The sequence below is a fragment of the Heterodontus francisci genome, chromosome 6, assembly GCF_036365525.1.
Source record: "Heterodontus francisci isolate sHetFra1 chromosome 6, sHetFra1.hap1, whole genome shotgun sequence".
In the NCBI taxonomy this organism is placed as follows: Eukaryota; Metazoa; Chordata; class Chondrichthyes; order Heterodontiformes; family Heterodontidae; genus Heterodontus; species Heterodontus francisci.
In genome coordinates, this window is record NC_090376.1 from 36,734,198 (window position 1) to 36,749,302 (window position 15,105).

The following is a 15,105-nucleotide window of genomic DNA, read 5'->3' on the forward strand; positions in this document are numbered from 1 at the left end:
TCAAAAATGGAAGTCAGCTTTTTGAGACTAAAAGACAAAATGTAATACACAATATATGTCCTATGTTGTGTTACCTTGGCTGCATTGGATGCTGTTATACTCTGAAGATTCTCTTGGGGCTTATTGCTAGCTAGTGAAGTCTTTGCCATCCTGTCCCTTTGTCTCTGGCGACATTCCAGGCAATTTCTCACGGCAACACAACAAACTGGAAGAGCATAGTTGGACAAAGTTATTCGTACAATCATTTTACTTCTCAAGTTTACAGCTTTAAATCAGAAATTTAAAACATACAAAATAAAATACAGAAAACTAAAAGAAAAGCTTCACATCAATTACTGTACTAAGGACTTAATTGTAAAATTTCTGACAAACAAGGTGCCCACGTACTGAACAGCATGGACAGTGAAAGAATTCTAAGCAGTAAGTACAAGATCGAGAAACTGACACTGAATTAAGTGTTTCCAATTCCTAACAGGAGAAAAATGTTCAGTTATCACTACATGTGGATGGATTCATTCAGCAGGGCAACACTGGAAGATTTCAGGCTGGATAACTCTTTTTCGGCTGGCCCAGACATGATGGGCCAAATGGCTTCATTCTGAGCTGTAAGTTTTTCAATGTTTCTATTTAGTTCTGTTTAGAGAAGGTTGAGAGGGGATTTGATAGCAGTTTTCAAAATCATGACTAGTCTAGACAGAGTTGGTAGGGAGAAATTGTTCCCATTGACACAGGGTTAAGGTGATTGGCAAAAGGACCAAAGGCGACATGACAAAAAAGGTTTTTACACAGCTAGTGGTTAAAATCTGGAATGCAGTGCCTGAAGGGTGGTGGGAGGTAGATTCAACTGTGGCTTTCAAAAGGGAATTGGATAAGCACCTAAAGAGAAAAAAAAATGCAGGGCTACAGAGAAAAGGCGGGGAATAGGACTAGCTGAATTGCTCTTGCAGAGAGCTGCCATGGACTGGATAAGCCGAATGGCCTCCTTCTGTGCTGTAACTATTCTATGATTCTATTTTCTGAGGTAGGTTAAACAAGGATCAGCAGAAAGAGAAGTGAATTATAGTGCAAAAGAAAGGATGAAGCTAAAATACTGCAGAAAGAAAAACAAGACAGGAAATATACTGTCAGTTTGATTCAGTCAGTAGCAATCACCTCTGAGTCAGAGGTTGTGGATTCAAGTCCTACTACAGCACTTATTCACATAATCCAGCCAACACTTCAGTGCAGTCTTGAGAGAGCATTGCTGTTAGAGATTAAAATTCAGATGTAGTAAAATAATCCACTTGCATTAAGTTCCATTTTGATAGTAACCTCTAGAGGTGAAGACCTAAACCTCGAATTCTGTAAATGATGCAGGCGGCAATTGCTGTACACAGGTTGTGAGCAGTTAGCTTGTGGGCCAGGCTAAACATGGCGTTTAGAGGTTAAACTATCTAGGCTCGACTTTTCCAAAGCTCTCCTTGCTGAACTCCCACCTTCCATCCTTTATCATCCAAAACTCTACTATTTATTTAGTGATACAGCACTGAAACAGGCCCTTCGGCCCACCGAGTCTGTGCCAACCAACAACCACCCATTTATACTAATCCTACATTAATCCCATATTCCCTACCACATCCCCACCATTCTCCTACCGCCTACCTACACTAGGGGCAATTTACAATGGCCAATTTACCTATCAACCTGCAAGTCTTTGGCTGCGGGAGGAAACCGCAGCACCCGGCGGAAACCCCCGCAGTCACAGGGAGAACTTGCAAACTCCATACAGGCAGTACCCAGAACTGAACCCGGGTCGCTGGAGCTGTGAGGCTGCGGTGCTAACCACTGCGCCACCCATAACCTATTCATATCCTAACCCCCACCAAGTCTCATTCAGCCATCACCCATGCGCTTGCTGACTTTCATTGGCTCCTAGTCCGGCAATGCCTTGATATTAAAATTCTCGTTCTTACGCTCAAATCCCTCCGTGGCCTCACCCCTTCCCATCTCTGTAAATTCCACCAGCTCTACAACCCTCCAAAATCTCGGAACTCCTCCAATTCTGGTCTCTGGTGCATCCCCGAATTTCATTGCTCCGCCATTGGCGGCTGTGCCATCAGCTGCCTAGGCCCTAAGCTTCAAAATACCCCCTAAGCCTCTCTGACACTCCACTCTCCCTCCTCCTTTAAATCACTCCTTAAAACCCATCTCTTTGACCAAGCATTTGGTCTCCTTATGTGGCTCATGTTAAATTTTTTCCTAGCTAATCCTAAACACTAGTTTATTAGTCTTGGAACCATGGATGCCAGAATAGAAAGACAAATGTTTAGGTAGCCTGAAACATCTTCAAAGACAAAGTACACATGAAAGGTTGGTTAACAAAACTGACGCTCATGGAATTACAGGGTCAGTATCAGCTTGAATAAAAAAATTGGCTTAAGGACAGACAACAGAGCGAACACAGAGTCAAATTTGCCAATGATACCAAACTTGGAGGCATGGCAGACACTGAAGATGATACCAATCGACTGCAACAGGAAATAGTCCAGCAGAATGGGAAGACAAATGGAAGATGGAATTTAGTACAGAAAATTGTGAGATGATGCATTTTGGCAGAAGGGATAGGGGGAGGCAAAATAGCACAATTCTAAAGAGTGCACAGGGACAGAGGGACCTGGGGATCTTTAAAAGTGGCAGGATATACTGAGAGAGTAGTTAGCAAAGCATAAGGAATCTTGGGCTTCATAAATAGAGGTATTGAGTACAAAAGCAGGGAAGTTATGCTGAACCTTTATAAAGCCCTGGTTAGGCCACAACTAGAGTATTGCATCCAGTTCTGGTCACCACACTTCAGGAAAGATGAAAGGGTCTGTGAGAGGGGATTTACCAGAATGGTTCCAGGGATGAGGGATTTTAGCGACAAGTTTAGTTAGGAGAAGCTGGGTTGTTCTCCTTGGAACAAAGGAGGTCGGGGAGAGATTTGTTAGAGGTGTACAAGATTACGACAGGTTTAGATAAGGTAGACAAAAAAAGCTGTTTCCTTTAGCTGATGGGACAAGGACTAGGAGACATAGATTTATGCTTTTGCGCAAGAGGTGCAGGGGATGTGCAGAAAAACTTTTTTATGCAGCCAGTTGTAATGACCTGGAACTTGCTGCCTACAAGGATGGTGGAAGTGGAGACAATGAATGATTTCAAAAGGAAATTGGATGGGCACTTGAGGGAAATAAATTTGCAGAGCTATGGGGAGAGAGTAGGGAAATGGGACTAATTGGATTGCTCTAGAGAGAGGTGTCATGGACTCGATGGGCCGAATGGCCTCCTTCTGTGCCATAATGGCTCTAAGACAGATATAGACTGGTATCAAAAGTGGGTAAACAGTTATGAAATACAGATACCTGCAGATTAGCACTGGTAGAAACAGTATAAACGGGTGGGATCATAGCCATAAAAAAGACTTATATTTATATAGCAACTTTCCTAACCACCAGATGTCTCAAAGTGCTTTAAGGTCAATGGAATATTTTTGTGGTGTCGTCACTATTATAATGTAGGAAACATGGCAGCTAATTTATGCAGAGCAAGCTCCTACAAACAAAAATATGATAATGACCAGACAACCTGTTTTTGTGATGTAGATTGAGGGATAAACATTGGCCAGGACACCAAGGAGAACGCCCCTGCTCTTCTTTGAAATACTGCCATTGGATCTTTTATGTCCACCTGAGAAGGTAGACGGGGCCTTGGTTTAATGCCTCATCTGAAAGACAGCACCTCTGACAGTGCAATACTCCTTCAGCACTACACTGGAGTGTCAACCATGATTTTTGTGCTCAAGTTCTACAATGGGACTTGAACCCACAACCTTCTGACTCAGAGGCAAGAGTGCTACCAACTGAGCCACAGCCGAAACGTAAGTTAGAAGGAGGAACAGAAGGAGGAGAGAGACAGAGAGGAGAAAGAAGGTTGAGGTCAACTGGCTATGATATGCATTCTTCTATAGCAAATCATCATCATGTGTTATCTGTGAGCATACTAATAAATAAGCAAAATGTTTTCTGCCATGTCCAAAAACTCCTCCTTGGCATGTAAAAGAAACTGGACTGCAGCCTTTGTCTGCATTACAACAAAAATACACATCCTAGCTCTGCATTGTTGAAAGTGCCAACGTTTGGATAAGATGTTAAATTGAAGCCCTGTCTGTTGGACAGATACGATCTCATGGTACTATTCAAAGAAGAATTGATCAGTCTCCCAGTTTCCTGACTAATATTCTTTCCTCCAAACTGCACCAAAACACTATCAACTATGCCATTTATAAGACACAGCTGTGTGTAAATTGGCTGCCACATTTGTCTGATGAAGGGTCATCGACCTGAAACATTAACTCTGTTTCTCTCTCTCCACAGATGCTGCCAGACTTGCTGAGTATTTCCAGCATTTTCTGTTTTTATTTCGGATTTCCAGCATTTGTAGTATGTTGCTTTTGTAACAAAAGTAATCAATTGATTATAAATCCCTACAGATATTCTGAGGATGTGATAAGGTGCTACAAAAATGCAAGTTCCTTCTTTAACAATAAACTGATACTAGTAGGTGAACTCCAGTTGTGAAAAAATATGGGAAAACAGAACTGGGTTGAACAAAATACGTGGAACAAACAATGACAGATAAAAAGAACGCATGCACATTTCAAATGCTGAATGTAGGAAAATGGCTACTCACTGAAGTAGCAAAGGGTGAAGTTTAAGAGACATAGGAGTCTTGGTAGGCTTAATGCTCAACATATCTAACTAATGTAGAGCAGTAAGATAGAATGTTAAACAATGTGGACAAAACAGTAGAATGAAAGTCAAAGGAAGTCATAAGCAAACTGTACACTGCTCTGGTCAGACTATAACTGGATTACTGTATCCGCTACTGGTCACTGAGAAACATGGGAAACATTAGGATGATGGAGGCAATGCAGAAAACAATTATGAGGCTGATCCCGAGTGACAGGGATCTTAGATTTTTTATTCGTTCACGTGATGTGGAGAGCGCTGTCAAGACCAGCATTTAATGCCCATTCCCGATTGTCATCAAGAAGGTGGTAGTGAGCTGCAGTCCACGTGGTGTAGGCACACCCACAGTATGTTAGGTAGGGAGTTCCAGGATTTTGATCCAGCAATATATTTCCACACCAGGATGGCGTGTGACTTGCAGGTTGCGATGTTCCCATGCAAGTGCTGCCCTTGTTCTTCCAGGTGGTAGAGGTCATGATATTGAAGGCTGTTGTCGAGGGAGGCTTGGCGAATTGCTGTAGTGTATCTTGCAGATATTACACACTGCAGCTATGGTGTGCCTGTGGTGGAGGAAGTGCATGCTTAAGGTGCTGAATAGGGTGCCAATCAAACGGGCTGTTTTGTCCTGGATGGTGATCAGCTTCTTGAGTGTTGGAGCTGCACTCATCCAGGCAAGTAGACAGTATTCCATCACCTCCTGAACACAGGAGCAGGAGTAAGCTATTCGGCCCCTCGAGCCTGTCCACCATTCAACTAGATCATGGATGATTTTCTACCTCAATGCCATTTTCCTGCACTATACCCATATCCCTTGATTTCTTTAATATATAGACAGCATATACAGTATAATTCCAATGTCTGCAAAACTTTTATAAAGTGTTCAAAGCCATTTTAAATGTATCAAAAGTACAGATACTCTTTCTTGCACTTCCAAAAATTTTTAAATATTACAGCCAGGAATCAATTACTACTGATTTACTGATGCTACTGATCTCAGCACTATAGCTACAGTAAAATACAGGAGGAACAATCACCTGAACTTGGAAAGATTTTCAACCATACTATAACTTTGATTTCAAAATGTCTCAAAACAGTAAATCTGATCTTAAACACTGGAAGTGGGGCATACAGGCTCAAGCATATAAAGGGGGAGGTGCAACAATATAGATTTAACTACATTATGCAAAAAGTGACAAACGTGTGGAATAGCAGGTGGATAGATAATTCAGGACAAGGGCAATTGAGAAGTGATTAGTTTTCTTGCCAGGTGGTGTTTTGCCGGTCCTGTGCTCTCTCGTGTTCTTATATAACTTAGTTGACTGCGGAAACTCTCCTCCTCCTTCTCCTCTACTAAGCGCTCTACAATGAAGTATAGAATGTAAAACCTTATTTTCACAACAGTTCTGATGATCTTGTATATTTCTGCCCATTTCAAAGTTTTCCTTTTGCCCCTTTCAACTCTGAATTGCAAGTGACAGAAAAATGGGAACAAAGTTCCCATGACTGGGATTTCTGATCCCAAAAGCTTAGTAGCACTTTTGACAGCCAGTTTCAATCATTTCACGCTTAAAGAAATAACAAACTGTATTAAAAATATCAGCTCTTGTAATGCTGGGGGGACTACATTTTCTGTCATAATTACTCATGCAGCATACATACAATTAAATAATTTTTGACAGTATAAATATTGCAAAGTTAAAATCTGAAAAAAAAGGACAGATTTCCCGCATTGGGACGCTGACAGGCACTGCAATGTACAAATAGAAGAACAGTCAGGTTTACTGGCCTGAAATATTTTTTTTCTTTCATGGGATGTGGGTGTCACTGGCTTGGACAGTATTTATTGTCCATCCCGAATTGCCCTCAAGAAGGTGGTGGTGAGCTGCCTTCTTGAATCACTGCAGTCCATGGGGTGTAGGTACATCCACAGTGCTTTTAGGAAGGGAGTTCCAGGAGTTCGACCAGTGACAATGAAGGAACGGTGAAACAGTTCCAAGTCAGGATGGTGTGTGGTTTGGAGGGGAACTTGCAGGTGGTGGTGTGCCCATGCATCTGATGCCTTTGTCCTTCTAGGTAGTAGAGGTCACAGGCTTGGAAGATGCTGTTGAAGGAGCCTTGGTGAGTTGCTGCACTGCATCTTGTAGATGGTACACACTGCTACGACTATGCGTCAATGGTGGAGGGAGTGAAGGTTTAAGGTGGTAGATGGGGTGCCAATTAAGCAAGCTGGTCCAATTCAGTTTCTGGTCAATGGTAACCCCCACCATGTTGATAGTGGGGGATTCAGTGATGGTAGTGCCATTGAATGTCATGGGGAGATGACTGGATTCTCTCTTGGGCGGCACAGTGGCGCAGTGGTTAGCACCGCAGCCTCACAGCTCCAGTGACCTGGGTTCGATTCTGGGTACTGCCTGTGTGGAGTTTGCAAGTTCTCCCTGTGACCGCGTGGGTTTCCGCTGGGTGCTCCGGTTTCCTCCCACAGCCAAAGACTTGCAGGTTGATAGGTAAATTGGCCATTGTAAATTGCCCCTACCGTAGATAGGTGGTAGGAGAATTGTGGGGATGTGGTAGGGAATATGGGATTAATGTAGGATTAGTATAAAATGGGTGGTTGATGGTCAGCACAGACTTGGTGGGCCGAAGGGCCTGTTTCAGTGCTGTATCTCTAAATAAAATAAATAAAAATAAAATAAATAAACTAACGGGGCGGCACAGTGGTGCAGTGGTTAGCACCACAGCCTCACAGCTCCAGCGACCAGGGTTCAACTCTGGGTACTGCCTGTGTGGAGTTTGCAAGTTCTCCCTGTGTCTGCGTGGGTTTCCTCCGGGTGCTCCGGTTTCCTCCCACATGCCAAAGACTTGCAGGTTGATAGGTTAATTGGCCATTATAAATTGCCCCTAGTATAGGTAGGTGGTAGGGAAATATAGGGACAGGTGGGGATGTGGTAGGAATATGGGATTAGTGTAGGATTAGTATAAATGGGTGGTTGATGGTCGGCACAGACTCGGTGGGCCGAAGGGCCTGTTTCAGTGCGGTACCTCTAAAACTAAAAACTAAAACTAAATAAAGATGGTCATTGCCTTGCATTTGTATGGCACGATTGTAACTTGCTACTTATCAGCCTGAATGTTGTCCAGGTCATGCTGCATATGGACACGGACCACTTCAGTATCTGAGAAGTCATGAATGGCGCTGACCATTGTGCAATCATCAGTGAACATCCCCACTTCTGACCTTATGATGGAGGGAAGGTCATTGATGAAGCAGCTGAAGATGGTTGGCCAAGAACACTAGCTTGAGGAAATCCTGCAGTGATGTCCTGGATCTGTGGTTATTGACCTCCAACAACCTCCTCCTTTGTGCTAGATATGACGCCAACCAGTGGACAGTTTTCCCCCAATTCCCATTGACTCCAGTTTTTCTACCGCTCCTTGATGCCACACTCAGCCAAATGCTGTCTTGATGTCAAAGCCAGTCACTCTCACCTCATCTCTGGAGTTCAGCTCTTTTGTCCATGTTTGGTCTAATGCTATAAGGAAGTCAGGAACTGAGTGGCCATGGCGGAACCCAAACTGAGCGTCAGTGAGCAAGTTATTGCTGAGCAAGTGCCACTTGATGGCACTGCTAATGACACCTTCCATCACTTTGCTGATGATCGAGAGTTAGACTGATGAAGCCGTACTTGGCTGGGTTGGATATGTCCTGCTTGTGTGTACAGGACATACCTGGGCAACCTTCCACATTGTCAGGTAAATGCCACTGTTGTAGCTGTACTGGAGCAGATTGGCTAGGGGTGCAGCGAGTTCTGGAGCACAAGTTTTCAGTACTATTGCCGGAATGATGCCAAGGCCCATAGCCTTTGCAATATCCAGTGCTTGCAGCCGTTTCTTGATATCATGTGCAGTGAATCAAATTGCCTGAAGACTGGCATCTGTGATGCTGGGGACCTCAGAAGGAGGCCGAGATGGATCATCCACTCGGCACTTCTGGCTGAAGATGGTTGTAAATGCTTCGGTCTTGTCTTTTGCACTGATGTGCTGGACTCCCCCATCATTGAGGATGGGGATATTTGTGGAGTCTCCTCCTCCAGCTCCTCCTCCTCCTGCCTGTTAGTTGTTTAATTATCCACCACCATTCACAAATGGATGTGGCAGGACTGCAGAGCTTAAATCTGATCCATTGGTTGTCCGATCGCTTAGCTCTATCGCATGCTGCTTCCGCTGTTTGGCATGCATGTAGTCCTGTGTTGTAGCTTCACCAGGTTGACACCTCATTTTTAGGTATGCCTGGTGCTGCTCCTCGCACACCCTCCTGCATTCTTCATTGAACCAATTTTATCGCCCAGCTTGCTTGCAATGATAGAGTGGGGGATATGCTGGGCCATGAGGCTACAGATTGTGGTTGAATACAATTCTGCTGCTGCTGATGGCTCACAGCGCCTCATGGATGCTCAGTTTTGAGTTGCTAGATCTGTTCAAAATCTCTCCCATTTAGCACGATGGTAGTGCCACACAACACAATGATGGGTATCCTTAATGTGAAGACGGGACCTCGTCTCCACAAAGACTGTGCGGTTGTCACTCCTATCAATACTGTCAAGGACAAATGCATCTGCGACAGGTAAATTGTTGAGGATGAGGCCAAGTAGGTTTTTCCTTCTTGATGGCTCCCTCACCACCTGCCGCAGACCTAGTCTAGCAGCTATGTCCTTTAAGACTCGGCCAGTTCAGTCAGTAGTGGTGCTACCAAGCCACTCTTGGTGATGGACATTGAAGTCCCCCACCCAGAGAACATTCTGTGCCCTTGCTACCCTCAGTGCTTCTTCCAATTGGTGTTCAACATGGAGAAGCACTGATTCATCAGTCGAGGCGGAGGGCAGTAGGTGGTAATCAGCAGGAGCTTTCCATGCCCATGTTTGACCTGATACCATAAGACTTCATGGGGTCCAGAGTCAATGCTGAGGACTACCAGGGCAACACCCTCCCGACTGCATACTACTGTGCCGCCACCTCTGGAGGGTCTGTCCTGTTGGTGGGGCAGGACATACCCAGGGAAGGTGACAGTGATGTCTGGGACATTGTCTGTAAGGTATGATTCCGTGAGTATGACTATGTCAGGCTGTTGCTTGACTAGTTCATGGAACACCTCTCCCAATTTTAGCACAAGCCCCCAGATGTTAGTAAGGAGGACTTTGCAGAGTCAACAGGTTGGGTGTGCCGAGGTCGTTTCCGGTGCCAAGGTTGATGCCGAGTTGTCTGTCCGGTTTCATTCCTTTTAGACTTTTCTCTAGCAGTTTGGTGCTACTGAGTGGCTTCCTCGGCCATTTCAGAGGGCATTGACGAGTCAACCACATTGCTGTGGGTCTGGAGTCACATGTGGGCCAGACCAGGTAAGGATGGCAGATTTCCTTCTGTAAAGGACATTAGTGAACCAGATGGGTTCTTACAACAATCGACAATGGTTTCATGGTCACCATTACTGAGACTAGCTTTTTAAAAAAATTCCAGATTTTATTAACTGAATTTTAATTCGACCAGCTGCCATGGAGGAATCTGAACCCATGTTCCCAGAGCATTGCCTGGGCCTCTGGATGGCTATTCTAGTGACATTACCAGTAGGCCACTGCCTCCCCTGGAGGCATGGCCTAAATGTCCATCTGCCCCAGCAGATAGAAGATTTGAAGATTATTACAAGGATGAGAGGAAATTACCCTGGAATCATTTTGCACATCTTTTTTGGAGTGCCCAACAGTCAGCTAGGTAGAAAAATAAGGTAAGTTACTGAAGATGCTTCCTTCCCATCTCATTAACATTGTATCATCGTTCCAGGTATAGGCCTAATAACCTAATTTTAGGATCCCCAGGAAATCTCAGGCAGTATGGCAGAGGCCTGAGGGTATGTTTCTGCCCCTTTTTTCCTCGCCATCACCTTGGAATTAAGGGCTGGATTTTATGGCTCCCTAGAGATGGGCTAGGAGAGGGGTCCCAAAGAATTGCGACAGGCAGGGAGGCAAAGGGCCTGTCACCTTCCCATCACACGCAATTTAGTTGGGATGGGACAGTCCGAAGGCAGCCTTCTTGCCCAGAGGCCAATTGAGGCCCTTAAGAGGCCTATTAACAGCCACTTAAGGGTCTCTTCCCCCCACCCCCCACCACTTCCGCCTCTGGCATTAAACCAGTGGCAGAGGGGGTTGGGTGGGGGGGGGGAAAATTGGCCTCTGCCACGCAGAGAGGTTGCCCAGTAAAACGAGACAACCTCTCTGCTGGCTTGGGGGGTGGGGCCCTTCTCTTTGGGAAATCTGTAGCCCACGGAGGGGCCCCGCCAGCAAACAACCCACCTCCCTGGACACCCCCTCCCCCAGTACTCAACGCCCACCCTCCCAGCCCCATCGCCAGAGTCTCTCGGACTGGTCCCAGCGACTCTGCTTCGCTTACTTCAGGTCTGGATCTCCAGCACTGGTCTTGGGTCCAAGGCCTGGTGCAGTACCGGCAGTGGCCACTGCTCCTGGTGGTGCTGCCAATACTGCTGAGCTGCCGGCCAGCTCCTGGAGGCAGGATCCCCATCTTTAAAGGGCAGATTTCCTCCCCTGAAGTGAACCAAATGGGTGTTTACGACAAACCAGGATTTTCATGATCACTATTCATGAAACTAGCATTTTATTTCAGATTTATTAATTAATGGATTTAAATTCCTCCAACTGTCGTGGTGGGATCTGAACTCATGTCTCTGCAACATTAGTCCAGGCCTCTGGATTACTAGTCCAGTAACATTACCACTATGCTACCATCCATAGGAAACAGAGTAGAGGTGAACAGTTGTTTTTCAGACTGCAGGAAGGTATACAGTGGGGTTCCCCAGGGGTCAGTACAAGGAGTGCTGCTTTTCTTGATCTGTATTAATGACTTGGACTTGGGTGTACAGGACACAATTTCAAAATCTGCAGACGACACAAAACTTGGAAGTATAGTGAACTGTGAGAAAGATAGTGACAGACTTCAAAAGGACATAGACAGGTTGATGCTATGGACAGACACATGATAGATAAAATTTAATGCAGAGAAATGCAAAGTGATACATTTTGGTACGATGACTGAGGAGAGGCAATATAAAATAAAGGTTACAATTCTAAAGGGGTGCAAGAACAGAGACTGGGGGTATGTGTGCACAAATCATTGAAGATGGCAGGGCAGGATGAGAAAGTGGTTAAAAGGCATATGGAATCCTGGGCTTTATAAACAGAGGCACAGAGTACAAAATCAAGGAAGTTATGATGAACCTTTATAAAACACTAGTTTGGCCTCAACTGAAGTATTGAGTCTAATTCTAAGCACAACACTTTCGGAAGGATGTGAAGACTTTAGATAGGGTGCAGAATAGATTTGCGAGAATGGTTTCAGGGACGAGGCACTTAATTGATAGATTGTCTAAGGAGGAGTTGTTCTCCCTAGAAAAGAGAAGGTTGAGTGGAAATTGGATAGAGGTATTCAAAATCATGACGGGTCTAGGCAGAGTAGATAGGAAGAAACTGTTTGCATTGGCAGAATGTCTGAGAACCAGAGGACAAAGATTTAAAGTGATTGACAAAAGAGCCAAAGGTGACCTGAGGAAAAATTGTTTTACACGGTGAGTTGTTACAATCTGGAATGCACTGCCTGAAGGGCTGATGGAAGCAGTTTCAATTGTGGCTTTCTAAATGGAACTAGATAAGCAGATGAAGTGAAAAAATTTGCATGGCTACGGGGAAAGGGCAGAGGATTGGGACTAGCGAAATTACTCTTGCAAGTGAGCTGGGACAGATTTGATGGACCGAATGGCCTTCTTCTGTGCTATAATCATTCTATGATTCTATATATATATATATATATATATATATATAAAACCTACAAACTCACCAAGCCTCAAGCACTGCCGCATTAAGCCGCCAGATGACATATTCTTTTCTGCTTCAATCTCACTGAAATTGAGTGAGCTCGAAAAAACCAGGACATCAACCATGGCCATCAGCCTGTTTAAGAATGTTACTGCTGTCTCTGTTGACATGCCTTGGGTCGCCTCAATGTTTTCCAGCTCAGTCTTTAAAAAAAAAACAGGCAAAACATATATGTAAAGCTACCACAAACTTTTTCCTTAGAAAATTCCACACACAGTTTTATACAGTGTTGAAAATTAATTCAGATAATTATTTTAGCTGGTAAAGTTTGAATTTTCAGTTTATTTACCAAAAGAAACACTTTGGTGGTAGCATCGTACAAGGTTCTAATACAATAGATAGCTTCTCATGCGATCATAAACTATGAGAGAAGTTCAACAATCCAATTATTTTATCTTAGGTAAAATATATATGCAGCATATATAATTTTTTAACTTACGAGTGACTTGCCCGGGCTGTGGAGTCTCTCACTGTCCACTGGGGCTCTGGAATCCACTGTGTTGGTCTTTTGAAACACGTGAGAGGAAAAGTGGGTATAACAGAGCTTGTAAGGAAAACCTGTACATATATCAGGAAGGGCCAGTGATACAGAAAATTGCTTTACAGCAGGATACTAGAAAATTATATATGCTGTATATGTTCAAGAGCAATTTGGACATTGAATTCCTGTATGTTACCAACATTCCCTTTGCATATGTACTTTATGATGGAAGTATTCAAATTAATTTCAGGAACCTTCTGAAAGTTCAAGCTGTTACATTTAAGGCTTTGAAAAAAAAGTTTGAAATATTTTCAGAATCTAAACAAAGTTATTCAAGTTCAGGGAATCTATTCCCTTACTGTTTTTCCAAAAATGTCACTAAGCAGAAGACAATAATGATTAAAAGTGTCAATCACTTAGTTAAGTGAAATATAGCAAAGTCAACTAATTATATTCCTGTACTATAAAAATGTAATACAACTAAACATTTCCTAATTTATAGGACAATGGAGTCCACTTTTGTTTTTTTTTTACGTTTATAGCACCTTCATAACAAATTTTAATTTGACCAATGTGTCACCAACTATCACGTGAGCTAACCTTTATAGCATCCTTTTCACTGCACACACCTAAATGCCTTGTGCACCTCATTTAAATTTCTCTCGCATCTATCATCATTCTCGGCTCCTAAATGAGAGTTATACATTCAGCAATTCTTGGAACTTTCATTTTGCATATTATTAATAAATAGTTTCAGATACAATTCAGTATTTCAGTGTTTGTTTTTATTTTGTATTAATAATCATGAGAGAATGATAATAATCATCTACATGAATAGCATATTTTAGCAATCAATATTTTGTTGGATATGAAACATTTACAAATAGCATATATATTTTTTGAAACATTACACACTTTGGAGGTGGATTTCCAAGAATGATCTCCCACTTGTCTACCATAATTTCAGTGATGAATTCCTCAGAAGGTTCAGGAAAATATTTATGCTGAGTTCCAGGGGTTTCTATGACTCATCTGCTGAGGTTACGGTGGACAAGCAGGAAAAGCCGCCATGTAAGTTGCCCTTTTGTCTCCAATATTTCTCTTTTACCCTATTCATTCTTCTTTGTGAGCAAGTTTTCTGCTTCAAATGTTGCAAACCAAGTAACATTGCTCCATTGTAATAAATTACTAACCTCCTCTCGTAGATTACAGGAAAGACTTGCACTTAAAGTTATTTACAGAAATTATTAAATAAAATTGAGATCTTATCAGTTACCTTATTAAGTGATCATACAGAAGATATAATAATTTCCAAATAAATTAAACTCAAAGTAGAAATACTAACCTTAGAACTCTGGGCATGCAATATGCAAAAATACAACACAAAAAGAAAAGGATAACAATTAATAAAGAGAAAGAAAAATAACATCAATTAAATCCTAAAATCATAATTTCTTAAATACTAAATTCAGCCTTAAAACTCAACGATGTATCATTAATAAGAGAAAATATATGGGTTATGGATCTAGTAATTGTATTACTGATTTCTAAAATGGATGGACCTGTCCTTTACGAACATTTATCATAATAACTTCTAATCAGATGGCAAATTTGACTTAATTATTTGTTTGGGTGGTCATCCAAAAGACAAAAGTAATTTGAATTATTTCATATGCTGAAAAATGACCTGAAATAAATTATTTCTACTCTGCATCTTTTATTTATTTGTTAAAAAATTGTTCAGAAAACTCAACACTACCATCTGTCATTGGAATTTCACAAAGACCAAAAAGGAATTGCGTACAAAAAACAAACATTTATCAAAATTCACTTCCTGAACCTGGTCCTGGCTTCAAGAACAAAGGTAAATGTACAGAAATTAGAAGGAAGATTTTCCACTCCAATGCACCAATGATGGATGCGCGCACCA

At 42.7% G+C, this 15,105-nt stretch overlaps 1 protein-coding gene across 6 annotated transcripts in view; it reads right to left on the bottom strand.

The window, feature by feature from the left end:
- Positions 1-15,105, bottom strand: part of nbeaa (neurobeachin a) — a 988,762-nt gene that overhangs the window by 657,773 nt on the left and 315,884 nt on the right. For 4 of the 6 annotated variants that reach the window (XM_068033480.1, XM_068033477.1, XM_068033476.1 and 1 more), the window contains exons 25-27: positions 13,134-13,199; positions 12,657-12,837; positions 75-205 (exon numbers count right to left, since the gene is read on the bottom strand). In XM_068033480.1, coding sequence (XP_067889581.1) covers positions 75-205; positions 12,657-12,837; positions 13,134-13,199 — 378 coding nt within the window. The remainder of the gene's footprint in view (positions 1-74; positions 206-12,656; positions 12,838-13,133; positions 13,200-15,105) is intronic. The other 2 variants (XM_068033481.1, XM_068033479.1) reach the window with 1 other exon arrangement.